The sequence below is a fragment of the Marmota marmota genome, unplaced genomic scaffold, assembly GCF_001458135.2.
Source record: "Marmota marmota marmota unplaced genomic scaffold, marMar, whole genome shotgun sequence".
NCBI classification, from domain to species: Eukaryota; Metazoa; Chordata; class Mammalia; order Rodentia; family Sciuridae; genus Marmota; species Marmota marmota.
The window spans coordinates 59,076,023-59,096,192 of NW_025999842.1; the positions used below are offsets into that span (position 1 = coordinate 59,076,023).

The 20,170-nt window shown below is 38.1% G+C and overlaps 1 protein-coding gene across 7 annotated transcripts in view; it reads left to right on the forward strand.

Annotated features, from left to right (window-relative positions):
* Nucleotides 1-17,523, forward strand: part of Phactr2 (phosphatase and actin regulator 2) — a 199,493-nt gene extending 181,970 nt beyond the window's left edge. For all 7 annotated transcript variants that reach the window (XM_048799305.1, XM_048799321.1, XM_048799290.1 and 4 more), the window contains one exon: nt 10,175-17,523. In XM_048799305.1, coding sequence (XP_048655262.1) covers nt 10,175-10,190 — 16 coding nt within the window. In that variant the 3' untranslated portion in view covers nt 10,191-17,523. The remainder of the gene's footprint in view (nt 1-10,174) is intronic.
* Nucleotides 17,524-20,170: the final 2,647 nt, after the last annotated feature.

Below are 20,170 nucleotides of genomic sequence, written 5' to 3' on the forward strand. Positions count from 1 at the left end.
TACCCTTCAGTTTCACGGACTACTAACACTAGAGTGGACCAACATGAGTGACCATATTATCTGATGCCCACTCACCACAGGTGTCCTGTTTATTTCTCTCTCTCAGCTGTGTGTGCTTTGCTCTCTATAACAGGTGTATTCCAAAAAACTTGCACAGAAATCAAATCTTTAAATTGAATTAAGGTTAAAAGATACCAGGACAGATGCTTACAGAAGGAAGACCATGTTCCGTCTTTTCAGAGAACACATGCTGCTGCTGTAGGTTAGAAACAGCCTCTGTAGGGCAGCCATACGCCATGGTGCTCCTGTTCCTGCAGTGGTTCCTGTGGTGTGGGGGTAAAGGAAGCTTGGTGCTGGTAAAGGAAGTAGCAGTAGGAACTCGTTATTTAATAGCAAACTCCTTCCACGGAACTCGTGGTGGCCTCCATTATTATAGATGTGCTCCACAGCTGTTCCCCATACATTAGTCTCATGGACAGAAGAAACTCCCGTGTGTCTAAGGGACATTGCTTCTTTATTTGTTTGTTTCCTCTTATATCCTGTTTGGTTGTATCTGCACACAGGGACTTCTGCCATCTTGAAGTGTGGTTTTCCCTCTTTGAGGGCTCTCTCCTCTTATAATCTACTCTTGGACCAGTAACTGCCAGACTTAGATTCTCCCTGCCACTTCTGGGGTCAGGAAAAGTTCATGCTAAAATGAGACACCTGAAGATGTACTTCTCAGTAAAGTTGATCATAAGAAAGGGTGGAATATTTTTGTGACACTGAGCTGGCTAGGGCCTCTGGGTAATTGGGAAAGGGCTTGTGCTGCGTCCCTCAAGACCTGACCCCTGGGCTGCAATGATTGCTCTCAGCCCACTCTTTGTCATTCAGAATGGTATCTAATGACCTTATTTTCATCTGATAGCATGATATGAGGAAAAATTACAGCAAAAGATAACCAAATTAAAAGAACAATGCATTTTTACAGATTTTTCATTTTATGAAAAGTAAATGTTTATTCTGAAAGAGGTTCCGCTCCTGTTCTGTTAAACACTGTGAACAAATATACCAGAAGTAGGATACCGGGAGAAGTCCAGTTCATTTCTTTTTTTCTTTTTTATTTTTTGTATATAAATATATATATATATATTTTTTTAGTTGTCAATGGACCTTTATTTTTATTTATTTATATGCGGTGCTGAGAATTGAGCCCAGTGCCTTACACGTGCTAGGCAAGTGCTCTGCCACTGAGCCACAACCCCAGCCCCTCATTTCTTCTTTAATATGTGTATTTTGATGTAGAAAAAGAATATATTAATTTAGGATTCAAATAGTACAAAATTTTATCATATAAAAATGAAACCCCCCTTGACTCCTTTCCCAGACTCACTTCCATTCCCCCCAGGGACGCTTGTACAGGTTTGAGGTACTATGTAGATGTTTCTATGTATCTACGTAAATAGTATATGTGTATGTACACACATGTGCTTACATGTATCCTCTCACACACAAACAGAGCATCTAGAAATTCCTTCCATATCAGTATATATCACACTCATTTGAATGACTCTGTGGCATCTCATAGATAATGTACAATAAATTATTGAACAGTTACATGATTGATGAATGTTTATGGAGTTTCCGTTTTTCATTATCAAACACTGCTACCTTGATTTTGCACATATATTTCTGGGTACACATGCTAGTATTTATGTATTAGTCCCATTAATAGATTGACTAAGTCTCAGGATATTTTTCTTTCTTTCTTTCTTTCTTTTTAACATTTTTGAAAGATACTATTCTGTTATCTTCCTGACCCACAGTTGCTGAGCATGCCAAGCTGCTTACTCACCCTTGTCAGCATTTGGGGAGTGGTTGGGAGATTTATATTCTAAAGGATAAACAATAATGTTCTGTTTCATTGATTTCTATGAGATTGGGCATCTTATGTTTACTGAACATTTTATTTTTGATTTGCTTATTCAAAATGTTTGGCCAATTTGGGGGGATTGTCTTTTTTATGTGAATTAGTAAAATCCCCTTAGATATTATAGATATTGGCCCTTGGTTATATATGCCATGGTATTTTTCTCCAATCTGTTGTTAACCTTGAGAATTTTTAAATGATTTTTGTTTTAATTTTTGCATATTCATATCTTTCCTGTTACTTTTTACTTCATTGATTGCCTTGTGGAAGGAAACAAAGATTATAAAACCACTTGTTTCAACTTATTATGTGCTTTTTTATGTTTTGATTCAAGAGAGTAAACCAATTTTACTGTTTTCTGAGTCAATAATGTGTTGTTTCCATGCCATTAATCTCCCCCTGGATGTGAAATCCTTTTTTATAATGCACACATTGGTCAATTTCTGAGTTTCTTATTATGTTCTGATGAGCTATTTGTCCATTTCTACTGTGTCACTCTGTTTAATGAGCATAGATTTGTAGTGTTTTTATAGCTGATGGGATATTTTTTTCACCTTCACAATCCTATTGGCTGCTGGGCTCAGTGGCACACATCTGTAATTCCAGTAGCTCGGGAAGCCGAGGCAGGAGGATTATGAGTTCAAAGCCAGCCTCAGCATCTTAGTGAGGCCCTAAGCAACTTAGCAAGACCCTGACTCAAAATAAAAATAAAACCATCTGGGGATGTGGCTCAGTAGTTAAGTGCCCCTGGGTTCAATCCCCAGTACCTAAATAAATAAATAAATAAATGTGTTGGCTACTTCACTATATTTACTCACTTAGGGAAATTTAGAATATGTTTGTTGTTAATAAAATAGACTGTTGACATCCTTAGTGTTTAAGCTAATATTAATAGATGTAAGTAGATAGGCTTTGGGGGGATAACAACTGATGTCAAAGGTAAACTTTAAAAGATTTCCAGAAAAAATATTGATTAACACTCTTTAAAATGTCTTTCCAGATAAGGAAAAATTAAATATTCATATCACTAAAATAAATATGCCTTGCTTAAGTAGTCTTCAAAACTTGGCAGTAGAGCGAATGTCTACTGCTATTTTTCCATTAATTTATATGACATCATTAGAACTGCAATTTCCAGCCGGGAAATATTTCTGGCTTTACAAGACAAAAATCGTGCTTATTGTTTTCAAGTTGTTTTCAGTATTTCTTTTAAGAGAAAAACATTGAGGGAAATGCTGCTGTTTCTAACCAAAATAATACAAAAATATGGTAATCTTTTACATTTAGAAAATTGCTCATGTAAAAAACAGTGCTTCTCTTAGCACCAGCCACTCTTGGGGGTATAAACACACTATGAATCATTACCTAGCCTTTAAATGCAACCTAGATACCTAGCAGCTCTTCTTTCTTCTAATTAGTGCCAGAATTTATCTCTTCATACCAAGTAAGCCTTCCCTTCAAAACCTAAATCTCTGTGCTCCCTGCAGATTTGAGGTGGTTAATAAATGGGTTGAGACAGCTCTGCTGCTTCTGCTCACGCACCTCGCATCCAGTGACAGCTCCCACATAGCAATGTACCAGGGAGCACTGGATGGATCCGTTCCCATATATAGCTTTCTTTGTTTCTGTATCTTTGGAAAGATACACAAAATGCTGATAGCATTGCTTCCCTCCCAGGAGGAGACCTGGTGATTGGGGGCAGGCATGGAAGGGAGACTTCCCACTACTTACCCTTTGGAACCTTTCAGTTTTTGAAACATAAGAATGTTTTACCTCGTCAAAAACTCTTAAAAGAAAAACTAAAGGTTCATTCCCCAAATCCTCATTTCTGTAGGTGAGGATCTCATCATGGTGGCTTGTCTTGAATACTGGGCTGGTACTAATATTAATTGTGACTGTCCCGCTGAGGTCAGTGCATAGAGAAGACACCTCTGAGACTCTAAGCCCAGGAAACATGCTGTGGCATGTTTAATCTGTCTTGATGAAGAATTGTGGTGATCTTTGACATAATTTCCCCAGCACTCCCTGGAATCGAAATGTGTAGAAGACCTTGCAGCAAGAATAGGCTCAGGTACTCCCCACAGAATTCGTCCTGAGGACTGATAGGTACCAAGCTAGAACCTCAGGTTGCTCCTTATCTGGTCACATCCTGGATATTCTAACCCCCAGCTGGCCTTTCAGCCTTCTGCTCAAAATCCCAAAATGCACTTGAACAGTGGGCTATTTATCAGATAGGTTCGTTGCATTTTTTAAAGAGACCACCATCATTGCATTTTTTAAAGGCCACTATTGCCCTTTCCATAGTAAATGGACTTTCTACAATATAAAATAATTCCATAAATTATAAAGACAAACTGCATGAAAGGTCAAATGTTACTTAAAAACTGAATTTTTAAATGATTATAGCTGAGTGGTAAGATGAGGAGGAAATTTTATCTTCTTCTGGATAGCCTGTTTTCCAAATTTTTATGAATTAGTAGGTTTCAGATTGAAACTCGAGAGAGTATCACTTTAAAAAATACTTTAATTTTGTAAATAATATTTTAGAGTATGTAAAGTACTTTGAAATATTTACACACATGATTATCTTATCAATTATTTGCTTATTATATTAAGGGAATTATCACAGACTTGGCATCATTAAGTTGAAGCTCTTCGAGTTACAGTAGGTCTCCAGAAGTCATTGCATCACATCAAGCAGGAAAGTCAAGATATTGACTAAATGCATATTTAACAGCAGCATATTTAAAATTCAGATGCACAGAAAAATATTAGAAAATGACATCCAAAATTCTTCATGGTTTATTATAGAATTGTGGGGATTTTGACATTTCTCTATTTTTCAAATATTTCTAATGTGCGACAGTTGGACCCATATACATATATGTGTAGTTTAAGGCAATTATCTCATTTTCTTTTTTCTGTACGTATTTCCATCCTATGTGGATTTACAGATAAAGTAAACCACTCTTTCAGCTGCTGGATAAGCATAGTTTATGGAATTGTGACAATGCAGCAACTGTACTTAGGACTGCAATTAAAATTTGTTGAGGGGTCCTCCACAGAGGAATGAGAGGGCTGTCTCAGGACTAAAGAAGAGTCTGACCACTATATGGTGTGACCTCTCAGATGGAACAGGAGCTGTGGTTTAGGAGGGCCTCTCCATTTGGTTTCTATATGTGTACATGGCATAACAGTGAAAGTATTGAAGACAGAAGGAGGGAGTGCTGGGGAGGTAGCCCCATGGGGGAGCCCTTGATGGGCATGAGTGAGGTCCTGGGTTCCATTCCCAGCATGGCAAAAATAAATAAATAAATAAATAGATAGATAGATAGATAAGTGATTGATTATTCAGGATTTAGCATATATCAAATAGGGAAGTATGGTGAAGTAATATTTTTACATTTGGGAGTGATTCTGTTTTTATAGTGCCCAAATGAATTTACAGGAAGATGAGTAAATTTTTTAAAATTAAGTTTTAGAGGAACCATCTTTAGGGAAATCATTATCCTTATCTGAATTCCATGATTTAAAAATAGCTTTTCCATCACAACAGTATGAAAATAAGAAAAATGTATTGCGGTATTAAAAGGAAGAAGAAAATATAGATAAGTTCAAAATTGAGTCTCAGAAAAGTTCTGAAAAGAGGGTGGACAAAAAGCTTAAGTGTCCTTAGGGCACAGTAAATCTATTTATTGCTCCACCAACTTGAAGCCTAAAGCCAAAACTGTCATTCTGTCAGACAGGCAAACTTCTCAGTAGGTAAAGCTGAACTTATATTTTTAAATGAATGCAAACTGCTCAGTTGGAACACACTTAAGGATAGTTTGCATTTCCATTACCTCTAACCATGAATTTTAGAGCTGAATTTGAAGATAAGGTGCTTAATTTAACAGGATATGATTATGCTTTTTCTGATCAGACAGAGAAGAGAAGACATGAGTTGTTTGTTTTACCAAATCTGGACAATCTATATAAGAGGCTGCAGCTCTGCCCCTGGGTTTTGTCAGCATCTTATTGCATTCACAGAGTTGGTTGCTCACCTCCTTCTCTAAGCCAGCCCTTGAGACTGCTGGTGTCATCTTTCCACGCAACCCAGGCTGTGGAGCTCATTATCTACTGCAGTTCCTGGGCAAATGGTGTCTGCAGGAAAAGAAAAAAAAATGTGTGATAATGTCCTTGCTAGGTTTGGAAATCTAAAAGCAGGATACTTTTCAGGAAAATTCTGGGCTTTAGAAGATTATCTCTTCCCAGTCCACTGTCTACTTGCTTGATTGCCCAACCTAATTCTTTGTTTACTTCTTCATCCCAAAGACGTCACCGATGGGATGGGAAGAGAAAACAGTTTATGTCCTTTGTCCCACTTATCCTTTGAATCCAGGACCAAAGAACATCTGAAGATGGGGACATTGTGGAATGTTTGGTGTGCAAAGGCGAGCAAAATTGGAGAGGGCTGAATAATTGCTAAATTAGATGAGCTTTTATTTAATTCCTAAAGTTGAACATTAGAAAGAGAGGCTGATGGCTCCCAGGATGAGGATCCTAGCGGTACAATTTATCTTGTGTGCCAGCGCTCCCAGGGCTCCCAGGGCTCCCAGGGCTCCCAGGGCTCCTGCTCTTCATGTGGCATAGACAATGCCAGTATGTCTTCCTCAGAGGGAGGGAGGGGATACTGCTGGTTTCAACCCCAGGATCAGGCTGAATTTGCTTCTCTAGTTACTATAAAAAGTTGGAGAATAGCCCATTGCCATTGATTCCCCTTTGTGGAGAAAGGTGGATGTTTTTGAGATAATTGTAACAAAGTGTAGGGTGGAAATGGATAAAAGGATTTTTCTCTGACAAAATTGATCAAAACTTGGTAGATGTAGAAATCCAATTAGTTGCCTTTCTATTCTACTCTACCCAGAGAGCACTAAAAACACTCCCTCTTTTGAATGAAAATGCAGATTGGAGTACATTTTAATCTGTACTTTCGTAGAGTCTAGATGCGGTAGCACATGCCTGTAATTCCAGTATTCAGAGGCTGAGGCAGGAGGATTGCAAGTTCAAAGCCAGACTCAGCAATTTAGCAAGTCCCGAAAGCAACTTAGAGAGACCCTGTCTCTAAGTAAAATACCAAAAAGGGCTGGGGATGCGGCTCAGTGGTTTAGCACTCCTAGGTTCGATCCCTGCTATCTGCTCCCCCTCAAAAAAAGAATAGTGCCTGGAAACTAGCACCTCCATATATGAGCTCTCTTCCCTTGGCAAGTGACTTGACATCTTTGGGCTTCGGTTCCCATACCTCTACAAAGAGGGAACAGGAGTCCCTACCTTATAGGGTTATTCTAAGGATTAAATGAGGTGATCTATGTATATATGACAGTTGGATTTGTGCCCAGCCCAGTAAATGTTAGCTATTGTTATTATTTTCTGCCTCTCTTTCATATTTTATATAAAAAGTTTGATTTAAGAAGTTTTCACTTGCTCTTTTAAAATTTTTTATGGAATTTCTGTATTTTTCTTTAGCTTGTGATTGACCCTTCCAGAAAGCACTTTGGAATGTTCTGTCAGATGGGTTATCATGTATTACTATGCATTTGCTTATAATTAAGTTTGGGGATCTTACAATTGACTCTGCACTTATATAAATATGAGTATTTATAGAATGAGTGATCCAGGGGGCTGGGGTGTAGCTTAAGTGGTAGAACACTTGCCTAGCAATTGCAAAACTCTGGGTTCCATCCCCAGCAACACATGCACACAAAAGGAAGAATTATCAAATGGCTTTCTAAATGCCCCCATGATGTGTTCAGCTGTTTGTGCTTTGAACAAATGCTTAGTGAGCACACAGAGTGAGCTAGATTGTGTTTGGAGCCTGGGAATTTAGAATACATCATTTGAGGTCCTTGTCCTCAGGTGGTTTGGTTACATTCTGGTGAGAGAGACAAATCATTAGCAAGTAAACAGACATTTCAGTTTGAAGTACCGTGAAGAGAATATAACAGGACACCATGAGAAGGACAAGGGGAGAGAGAGCGTGGGTTGTCCCAAAAAGGAGTCAGTTGAAAAAAATGAGACTTGTTCTGTGATTTAAGCAACAGGAGGAACCTAGTTATTCACTGCTGGGGGAAGAGAAAAGCATGCCACCCCCAGGGGAAGTGAGCTGATGTAGAAGAAAAGCTGGTGCCTATTGCCCATCTCCTGAGAGGGGAGAACTATGCATGGCCAGGCAGCAAAGGCAGCCCAGGTGACCACACTAGTAATGTCTATTTATGAGGTCACACATCTGCCCAACAGCATGGCCAGTGGAAGAGTTAAAAATTGAACTCCAAGGGGACACAGTCCTGCTCCAGCCATAAGTTATTTACCAGTTTGGGAAAGCTTGGCGTATCTTGTTTTTATTTTGACTTTTGGGAAGTTAAACATACTGAATTAGTGTAAGATGTCCCATGCATCCACAAGGCAGCTTCTCCAGTTATCAACCACAGCCAGTCTTGTTTGTATCTCTTCTTATGTCTTTATTTTTTCATTTCTTAGTGCTTTGATTCAACATAACAGCGTGTATTAAGATACATCACAGCCAGGCTCAGTGGCACATGCCTGTAATCCCAGAGGCTCAGGAGGCTGAGGCATGAGGATCGTGAGTTCAAAGCCAGCCTCAGCAAAAGTGAGGCACTAAGCAATTCAGTGAGACCCTGACTCTAAACCAAATACAAAATAGGGCTGGGGATGTGGCTCAGTGGTTGAGTGTCACTGAGTTCAATCCTGTGTATCCCACCCCCCCGCAAAAAAAGAGATATACCAAGTCCAGATGGTGTATGTAAAAGCAAATAAAAACAGTCCTCTGCTCATTTCCCATGGCCCGTTAGCACAGGCCCTCCTGCACAAGGACCTCATCACGATAAATAGTTGGCACAAACCAAAGGTCATAGGAGTACAGAAGAGAGAGTGATTCGTGCCTCCCTGAGAGGTGGAGGAAAGGGAAATTGGGAACCTCAGAGAGTGAGATCATACAAAGCGGAGATGGGAAGAAAGATGAGGGTGGAGGAAAGAACATGAGCACAAGAGCATTTGGGGGCAAAAGATTAGAACTGAGCACATTGGGGAATAGTAATAAAGAGAGATCTAGCTAGAAACATGGGTTGGGCTACATTCTAAAAGGCCTTGATCACCAGTCCAAGAAATTTAAATTTTATTTTGTAGAGAAGTAGGAATAATGTAATTCTTATGACAAAAAAATAAATAAATAAACTAGAATAGTGGGATCAATATTTCATAATGATAATGCTAGTGACAGTGACGGGGTTTGATGGGGGAGAGCCTGGATAGGAAAACCAGTTGAAAGACTTGTTCAACAGGGTAGATGAGCACGAGATTATAATAAATGGGACACTGCCAAGTAGAGTTGCATAAATGTGAATCCCAGAACTAGTCTGAAGGGCTGGATAGATAAGACTTTATAGAGAAGATGGCTTTTGACCTTGATCTTGACAATGAAAACAGATTGGACATGAAGGGAAGGAGTTGCGGTAATAGGAACAACATGTTCAAGAAAGTACAGGTCTACAAAAATGCAGGAATGTTCAGAAATTTGCATGGAGGGAAATGAAGCTGCTGGCTGACCAGCAAGCTGACCACTAAAGTGGTGCCAGCCAAAGATGGCCAGGGCTTTCATAATTCATAGACAGGCTTAGTGACTGATGGGCAGTGCCGGGTGAAGGAGAGGAATGAATTGCAAAGCTGAGGTTTCTAGGCTAAAAATACTTTAAAAAGTAGAACATTAAACAAGATAGAAAGTGCAAAGGCAGGTTAACAGGAAAAACTTTGTGTAGCTACAGACATGCTTGATATGTTGTTACCCTGGACCGTCTGGGTGGGAATGCCCAGTAGGCATTTGGAAATTCAGGTATGGAAAGTGAATTTGGAGTCACCTACAGGAGCTGATGAGAGGCAGAAGCTAATGAAATAGTGACTGAAGTCTTCCTTTGTTACTACAGACCAGGTGTAACCAAATCGTTTTGTGACACATCTCATTCTGTTTCCTATGGGTTAGAATGTCCCTATCAAGGATGGTGATGTTTTACGCCTTGATTGCTCTGTGACCTGAATGATATAACTACCATCTTTTACACAGGGATTGTCTCTGTTTTCCAACATTGTGATAGTATTCAGCTGCGGGACACCTAGAGCTACCTGCTTTTCATTGTGAACACTGCTGCCCTCAGTTCCACCCAGGTAGAGTGCGCCTGGGCCACCATGGACTCACAGTTACCTTTCTTCCTCCAGGTTTCATCGTCCATAAGGAAGTTCGGAACTATTTGGAAACAGCAATGGATCGTCTTTTGGGGAAGCCCTTCTTCCTGAAAACCTGATATTGCACTGAGATTTGAGTGTGTGTGTTTCCCTTGAACCTGTGGTGAAGGAGACATGTGACTCAGCTTTGATCAAAAGTGCTCCTCACCTATACAGCCAAGATGGGCCAACAAGCAAGCAGAGAACACAGTGAGCCTTGCTGCCCAGAATGTGTATTGATGGTAAGGCGCACTGTGGTTACATCCGCTGTTCTTCATCAGGAGTTGAAATCACAGAAGATGAGCAGAAGACAATCGCTGACTCCCTACCAGAAAGCCAAATGTTGTCACGCATGCGGGTTAAAGAAAAATGGAGATTGGAATTGCTGGGCACCAGAAAGGGGTGGGAGTTGAAAATCAGAAAAAAAAAGGAGAAAAATACTTCATTATGTTAATGAAGAAGAGAGAAAATTGAAGCATATTTGTATTTTCGAAATAGGCATTTGGTAGCTGAGAACTTACTAAGGGATTTGGGAATCTAATCGACCAATGTGGATTCCTTAAAGACTTGATTCTAGAATACTCTTGTTTCACCATTAAGTTGGTACACTGTAGTACCATTATTTTATGTTGTGCCAGTGAATCCAGTTGCCAGAAACGTCTGAATGTTTTCATTCATCTTTTTCTTAAATACAAGAGGTTTCTATTGACTCTGACCAAGCATGCTTATGCAAATTTTGTTGCATGCTTTAAGTAGCATGGCTATACACATTTGACTATTTTTTTTTAAATACTTCTTTCCTAGTGTATCAGTGTATCAGCCCTCCACAAGGATAACAGGACTGGACATAAAGTCAGATGTCATGCAGCTGTATAAATCTGTTGCAAGCTTTAGAAATAATTCTTTCAGCCTTTCCCTATCTTGATTATCTCTAGAGTCAAGCAACCATACTTGTTCTAAAGAAGATACTATTGACAATCATGACACCCTTTAAAAAACCTGAATCCAAAGTTAAAACGTAAGCGAGGTGCAAGTGTGTGCTGTCTGCTGTTAGTTTGGAGCAGGAGGCAAAGGACCAGTTATGGAGGATCATGAATTCAAAGCCAGCCTCAGCAACAGTAAGGCGCTAAGCAACTCAGTGAGACCTTGTTTCTAATTAAAATATAAAACAGGGCTGGGGATGTGGCTCAGTGGTCGAGTGCCCCTGAGTTCAATCCCTAGTACCAAAAAAAAGAAAGAAAGAAAGAAAATGATGGGTTGCTGCTATTTAAAAATAAATAAAATAAAGCACATGAAAAAAATACCCCAATGCTTAAAGAAAACAGAAAATTTTTGCTAAGTTGTGTGTGAGGAAAACCTCATCGTGTATATCAAGAGTCTACAGACTGCATCCATAAATACAGTATTTATTTTAATGCTAGAAGACCAGTGAGGTAAAAGTCATAGATTTCCCTATGATCCTGCAGTCAGTATTGTTTACATTTAAAAATAAAACAAAAAATACCCTCTATAATGAAATTGATCTTTTTCATGGAGTCAACCCCAAGCCCAGAATGACTTCTAATCTCAAATGCATTGACCTTATGTCAATACCTCCTCGCATTGAATTGTTCTTTCACAGTTATTTTGTGTCCCTTGTGTTAAAATCACATGAAATCTATAAAAAGAAGGCAAGACCTAACTAGAGGACATATTATTCTTTAGAACATGGGTGAGAAGAATTTTCTGAATTGTTTCTGGTTCAAAATGTGGAAGAGTGTAATTTTCAATTTCAACTCCAAAGTAAGCATTTCATGTGCTGGATAAATTTTGATCCTACCATTCCTTGGCATTTTAAAGAACCACTTGAAATTGGGTAATTTTATTTTAAATTTTTAAAATATTGACCCCAGTTGCCATACTATAAAAAGCCAGGACCGTTTTATAAATAAGAAGAGTAACCAGCATTAATGTACCTCTTGCTGAAGTCAGCTATGTGCATTAACAAAATAAGTCTGCTTTCCATAGCGCTGTCATTTCACTAATAGAATAAGACATACCTTGCTTTGAAAAAGATGTTTCTGCATCTCCAAATCTGTGGCTCTATATCTGGCTATGGTATTGTCTGCTCTGTTGTTCTGCAGTGCTGGGGATCAAACCCAGGGCCTTGCACATATTAAGCAAGTGATCTACCACTGAGCTACATCCTAAGCCCTTGTCTGTTTATAAGGTTTCAATCCAGCCATAAAAGTTAATTTTGTTCTCATTTTTTTTCTAAGTTATCTTTTTCTTTATTTTATCTTATTAGCATTTTAGTGACTTGGAAAAAAAAATACCAGAGAATATAATGTTCCTTTCCTTTTTCTATGCTTATAATCTTTGAGTATTTTTTTAAATTTCTAATTACAAGGTCTTATATAATGTTAAATATAAAGACATCACTGATTTAGCACTCAAGATACACGTCAGAGAAAGTTCCTGTTGAGTTTATGGAAGGAACTTTTCTTTTTAACCATTAGTGATACATAAAATGTAATTCTTTTATTTTAAAATGAGATTCACCCTGGACCAAAGTGAAAAACTGGGCAGTAAGTAATTCAGTAATTTTCCTTGTGTAATTAAATCAGATTTATGAAGTACCCACACTTTTTTTTCATACTAACTAATACATTCGGAGAAAATTTTATCAGAGAGAAATTTGAAAGTAAATAATAAAATTAACCACTGCTAGTCTAATATTTAAGTGACTAGAACCACCAATTATTTCATTAGCAGGATCCGCTAAATAAAAAGCTATGGAAGGAATTAAAGGATTATGTGCTGAGCTGTATTTCGCAGAATGAAGCTCTATTTTCTTGGTTAATTTTTAAAGGCACAACTGCATATCTCCCACCAGCAGCCCATGCAAGGGTCTCCTGCCCAGCAGGCCTACAAGAATGCAAAGGTCTGGGTCATCCGCCCTGTAATTATGCCTCTGCCCACTACCAGCATTTCTGCAGTCTAACCACTATGTTTCTATTCTATAAAGAAAATAAATGTGTGTGGGAATTGGTTTTCTTTTTTGGTGCTGGGGAATCAAACCCAGGCCTTGTGCATGCTAAGCACCTTCTACCACTGAGCTACATCCCCAACCCCTGTATTTCTTTCTTTGTTGCTGCTATAACACAGTTCCAGGTTTTCACTGAAGTGTGACATTAGGCTAACAAAGAACAAGTGAGTGACTTTTCCTGGATTCTTGATATATGATTAAAGAAGAAAACAAACCCACCTCTAGGAAGGAAAGAATAAAATGTGAAAACCAAAGTGACCATTCCATCTTTTTTTTTTTTAAATAGGGGGAAAATAATATTAAGGTGGTAAGAAAATGCTAAATGAACTTTATCAACATCCTCATGGTCATTACCAATCAACCTGGAAAAAAATGGTTCTCTAGTGATGAACATGCATTTAAGGCAGCTTACTTGATAATTTCCTGTGTAAGAGAAGGGTTTTGCATTTTTTTTTACATTAGCTGTTATCTATCTTTATGCTAATTCCTTGAATCATTTAACTGAAATCTACAGTAGTTAGAGAACCTATCTTGGGCATTTTGAATAGCTGTTTAATTAGAGAAAAAAACCAACACATCTATTTCTCTGACTTACCCAGAAAAACTGATTTTCTGGTTGCATCTTTGTATCCCTTATTAGCAGAATGAGTGTAGTTACTTATCTTTCTCTAATGTCATTAAACATTCTGTTAGTAGAAAGTTCTAAACTTCTTTTTTTTTTTCTTTTCTAGTGCTGGGCATCAAACCCAGCTAGGCAAGTGTTCTACCACTAAACTGGGTCCCTAGCCTGGAGTTCAGAAATTTAAGAAAAAAATCAGCTTAAGAAAATAGAAGGATTGAATATACTCTTCAGAAATCACCAAATATTGAAATGACTCATGAGTCCTTAAAACCATAAGTCAGGTTGTACATCCTGCAGTTATTTCAGTGCTGTACTAGCACATTAAAAGGAGAAAAAAAAAATCTGGGCACCGTAGTGCACACCTGTAATCTCAGGTATTCAGGAGGCTGGGGCAGAAGGATCCTAAGTTTAAGGCCAGCCTTGAACACTTGGTGAGACCCTAACTCAAGATAAAAAATGAAAAGGATAGGGATATAGCTCAGTGTAAGAGCGCTTGCCTATTATGCATAAGGCCTGGGTTCAGTCCCCAATACCAAACAACAATGATAACCCCAAAATACTACCTTACATTTGAAAGAGGAAAAAAAAATGGCATTAACACTGCATATCCTGATACATACCACACAAACATATAACATGCATTTTACTTATACTTCATAGAGTCAAACACAACTTGTAAAAATTCACAAAAGGAAAAGGCATACCACATAGTAGTATGTCATTTAAACCATGAAAACTTTCTTTCCTTTCTCTCTCACTCAAAAATGTTTATAGTCCTAGCAGCATATTTCATACAAAGTAAGAAATTTCCCTTATAGTAGGTAAGGTATATTTAAACAAATACAAGATGTATTGACTATGTCATTCTCATCAGTGTGGCATAACTATTCAAGCATTCCTGAATTCCAGTATATGAAGCCTGTCCTTACTCATGAAAGTATATTGAGATCATTATTTCTTCACAGCATTAGAATATGTTGTGAGCATTAAGGAACCACTTAGACACAATTTGTTTGCAATATTCTCCCTTAGCCCTTAGAATGGTTAATCTTTCACTAGCAAGTCTTTGATCTGTATTGTCTGGTGGGGGATACTATATTGTTTTACTTGACAAAGCAGAACAAACTTCTGGAATTCAAATATGTGCTAGAGGAAAAGATAACAATAAAGTAATCATGTTAATAGGAGCATCTTCCTGAGAAAAAGCACACCCCTAGATAATTCAAACTCAAATTCCAAAGAGGAACTTTAGGCAGGCAGTGGCCAAAGGGTACTAGGGACCAAAAAAGGAACCCCGCAAACCATTCTCATTTTCACCTTCTTTTACTTTTTGTAGTCATTAAGCTTAAGATCTGTTTGAAAATGTGAACCATCATTAGCATTTCGAGAAAGCAGCTGAAAATAAGCCACATCTGTGGGCACTGTTTTGAAATCAGAATCCTCCCAAATTAAGAAATCCCATTGCATACATTGTAAGATTTCTGGCAAAGAAATGAAGATTTCTGTGGCAGCTATTCCCTCCTAAAGATGACCCTAGAAGAAGTGCCATGTTTAGCGATGCTAGGATTTCCTGCACACACACACACACACACACACACACAAATGTCATTTAGTTTGTGGCATTGCTCGCACAGCTGCACATAGGAGACAACCTTTGTCAATTGATGTTTCTCCGTGGGGATGTTGTAGTCATTTAGATTTGGGCAATTCTCTGTTACACAGAAATGTCCCACACCTTGCAAGGTGTTTTAACATCCCAGTCCCCTGCTGACAAAATGCCAGTAGTGTTCCCAGTCAGTGTAAAACCCACAAGTAACAAGCTCTTCCCCAGCTCACTTGCCCTCATAGGGTGGTACCTCCCCACTTGAACATAATTGAGAACACACAGGCAGAAGTGCCTATCCCCAAAACATTGTCTCTACTGCCTTGTGTTTCTTTGGGCCCATTCATTTCTCAAGCCTTCTGCTTCCATTCAGCTTTAATTTGCCCATTTCTTCAGGCAGGAGTTTCCCAGCAGCCTTGGCAATTCTGTGTGCAGTGGGCATGGTAACTTGGCCTGATCCCTGTGTGTACTTAAGGGAGAGATTTTACATGAAGCGAGCTTTCTCCCCTCACAATTTTTACTCCAAAACTACGCTGTTGGACATAGTTCTTGCAGTGTTGTGAGGATTGTCACAAGAGTTGAACACAAACACAGTGACTCTTAACAGTCCACATAAACAAAGCAGGGGGTCTTTGGAAGTCACCATCAGATTTCACATGGTAATGTTACATCCCATGAGTTCCAAAAGAGTCTCTTCTTTCTCCTGTTAAGGAAGCATTTAATGCGCATGCAAATGCTTGGATTCCCCTGTATAAATAGTCACGTGGTTCAGCTCTTCTAACAAGGTCTGTGAGTGCTGCATTATGATGGAAATGTGGATTAACTGTGGATTGCATGCCTGTAGTTCAACTGCAGCAATGGTCACACACAAACCTCCTTTTACCTGGGTGAAACGTTATTAATCTGCACCAAACAATACAGAAACACATTTATGCTCTTTGTCGCTTTTTAACACCAAAACTGAATGGTTAATGTCTTGAAATTATTCCAGTGAATTGTAGCTTGGAGAATGGAATTAATTTAGCCACTATAATTTTTTAAAATAGTAAAACCCCAAAAATATTTTGAGGCCGAGCAACTCAGAGTTGATAAAGGTGGTTGGTTATTTTGAAAATGTATAGATGGTGCTTAGGAATTGTTATCTTTTTTTCTTTTTTAAGAATAAATTGAAAGGAGTAAATGAGGCCGATTGCCACTCCACCCTCAGGTCAATTTTAATGGTATATTAAAATGCCAATAATGTTTGTGCCACTTGCCAATCTGGGGGGGGGCTTCTCCCTTACTGGATGATGTTATAGTTTGGCTATATCATTACATTGCTTAGAGAGCTTCTGCACAAGAAATTGCCACTGCAGTGCTAATCAGCATTCAGAAAGAACCAGACTGAATCAAGGGTCAAACCACTTTCATCACTTAAAATATCAGCACTAATTTTTCTTTTTCATGTTTTAATATTTCTTCCATGGCTTAGAAATGTGCCAGTGTGTTAAAAAGTTTCTGTACCAATGTCACCAGTGAAATACCAACTAAAAATTCAAACTAGTCATTTTTTTTCCTATGTAATGGTGATTTTGAAATTCAGGGCTATCTGCATTCTTTTTGTTATTTCAAACTTCAGTTAAAGTTGAAAGAATAGTAAACTGTGATCATTATCAGACTAATTGAATGGTTCCTGATTTCCAGTGAGTGATCTTGTCCACCTATTACACAGATGTAATATCTGTGAGTGTAAATAACTGGAACTGTATACTGATTAACATGACAGTTTCTATTTTTTGTCATTTTTCTTAATCTGTACTGTATTATAGTATGTGGGTATAAATATCTACAAGTATACACACATATGTATATGTATTCCACTATTGTAACCTGAAAGATAAACTATGTATTATCTTTTTTATTCCATATTGGTGTTGTGTTATTTAAAAAGCAAAATTTCGCTCTATCTAGTGGTATACTATAATAGGATACTTTGCCGTGCACAATTCCAAGTGCCTTAGGACATTGTTTAGCTTTCCTAAATATATATAAATGCATATATGTATAAAACTGGGAAAAGTTACCTCAATAAAATCATTGGGAAATCCCCAGCTTTAGTTTGTTCTAATTTGTATTACATTCAGATAGTGCTCAGTCTTTTTAAATTAAAAGTTCACAGTCCTCGCTTGTAACACAAGAGTAAAACAACTTTCTTAGTTTCCTGTTATTTTAACAACACCTAAATTTTTAACATTTTTTTGTGTATAAGGTTTTGTGATTTATAATGTTTATTTAAAATATCTGTCTAAAGATTATTGCTTTTAATAGCAACATACAGTATAGTTTTAAAACTTTCTATCTTTTATATCTAAGGGTATTTGATATTGATATTTTATTGACATTATACCATGTAAACATAAAAGAGCCCTTTTAGAGTCTATGACACAGAAAATAAACAGACTTCCTCATTGCGCTTAGTTTTTAATGCATTACAAGCAAGGAAAGAAGTTGGGAGCATATTTTGACCAGAAAAGGAACTGGAATATACTTTTCATGTTTTTTAACAGTGCTTACAAATAGTAACTTAGCCTCCTTTGACTCCAGGACAAGGTCACAAATGTGAGAGGAAAGTTGAAAAGCATTGCATGCGCCCTGGTCCTAGACAGAAGACATATTATAAAGATTAGGACCAAAAACATGAAAAATGATTTGAAAAATTGGCCCAGGTGTACTATTTAAAACAAGAAGCACCAAAGCCAGCCTCAGCAAAAGTGAGGTGCTAAGCATCTCAGTGAGACCCTATCTCTAAATAAAATACAAAATAGACTGGGGATGTGGCTCAGTGACCTGAGTTCATTCCCCAGTACCAAAAAAAAAGGGTACATCTCCAAGGCTGGTATGGTAGTTTTTGCCTTTTTATTTTTTTTCTAAGACAAAACTTTAAAACATTACTTGTAAAATCCAAAGGAGGTAAGAAGTGGAGTTTCCCATTTCCACAGTGCTGTGATGGCCTCTGAATTACTGTGACTTAACCCTACACTGATCTCAACTGAGACGCCCGCATGAACTTGTGCTACTAGCCCTACTGGTGCAGACAACCCAAGCCCTCACTCAGCTTATGAGATTTGAACCCTACCCTTTAAAAGAAGGACACTAAAAATAGAACACATAAAATTCTAAAGAAAGGCAAGAATCTCAAGTTTGTGCGATGGTTTTATTTTGGGGTTTTTTGCTCTTTTGCTGAAAACAGGCACGATTTCCTAGGATTTTAAGAGGACAAAGCCACAAATGGTAGCCTTTTTTGCACTTAGATATATATCACAGAGAGGAGAGAACTAGCATTTTCTGTGCTTGTCCATCTGAAGATTTCTTCCTCGACAAACTATGGGCTTTGATTGGCCCCAGTCAGGCAAATGGGGGTAGCAAGCTCTCAACACTGGCAGGAATTTACCTCTTATTGTTCGTGTGGCCAGACTTGGGAACCAAAGCTTCCAGTCACCTCTTTCCACAGTCCAGTTGTTTCCCTCTTCAGTTCAGACCCCTGTATCAGGAGGTATCCTCTGACCTCTGAATCATCACCTGAATCTTCCCCGACCAGCACATTCTGCTCCCTAAAGGACAATGTTTGTAACATTCCCACCCAGAATTTTCCAGTGAGTCCCCCTTGTCTACAGAATAACTCCAGTTACTGGAACCCAGCCCACAGGAGCTTCTGTAGTCCAACCTCAGACCATGCTTCTAGATGACTCTGCCTTTATTCCTCACTTGGACCAAATCAAAGTTGTCCCCGAAGTACATTCGTTATGCATGCTTCCAACATTCCTTTAAGCCATTCCCTGCAATGGAATTCTCCTTCACTTGTTCACATCCCACAGATCCTTCTTGGAACAATCTGAATGTTCTTACCAGCTTTTATAATTTCTTTATACTATTTCTTTAAATGTGTAAATTTAAAAGATTTGATTTTCCTCTAGGAACACTTCAAATGCCTGAATATGACTATAACAATCATTTGATACGTTTAAATCTAATGCATTATATTTATAAATGTGAGAATTCAAATGTTCTTAAACAATTCAGTATTGTTCAGCAATGTAAAATTTAAATTTTGACTTTATAAGTCTAAAATCAGGTACATGGTTTAAATTGGAATCACATGGCTAACGGATCCGATTCTACAATATTCCTGTTTTTTCAAAAAAAATTAGAAGTGCTTTAATACCAAATACGACATGGATTACCCTGATAATTATAAAACAAAGTAACACAGGAGTATTACTTTGGCTTTGATTTAACATCTATTTTTAATGGTAAACCTTTCCAGGCCTGTAAAAACAGAAACTAAGAAAGGCAGGATTTATTTTATTTTATTTTATTTTTTAATTTTTTATTGTTGGCTGTTCAAAACATTACATAGTTCTTGATATATCATATTTCACACTTTGATTCAAGTGGGTTATGAGCTCCCATTTTTACCCCATATACAGATTGCAGAATCACATCAGTTACACATCCATTGATTTACATATTGCCATACTAGTGTCTGTTGTGTTCTGCTGCCTTTCCTATCCTCTACTATCCCCCCTCCCCTCCCCTCCCCTCCCCTCTTCTCTCTCTGCCCCCTCTACTGACATTCATTTGTCCCCCTTGTATTATTTTTCCCTTTCCCCTCATTTCCTCTTGTATGTACTTTTGTATAACTCTGAGGGTCTCTTTCCATTTCCATGCAATTTCCCTTCTCTCTCCCTTTCCCTCCCA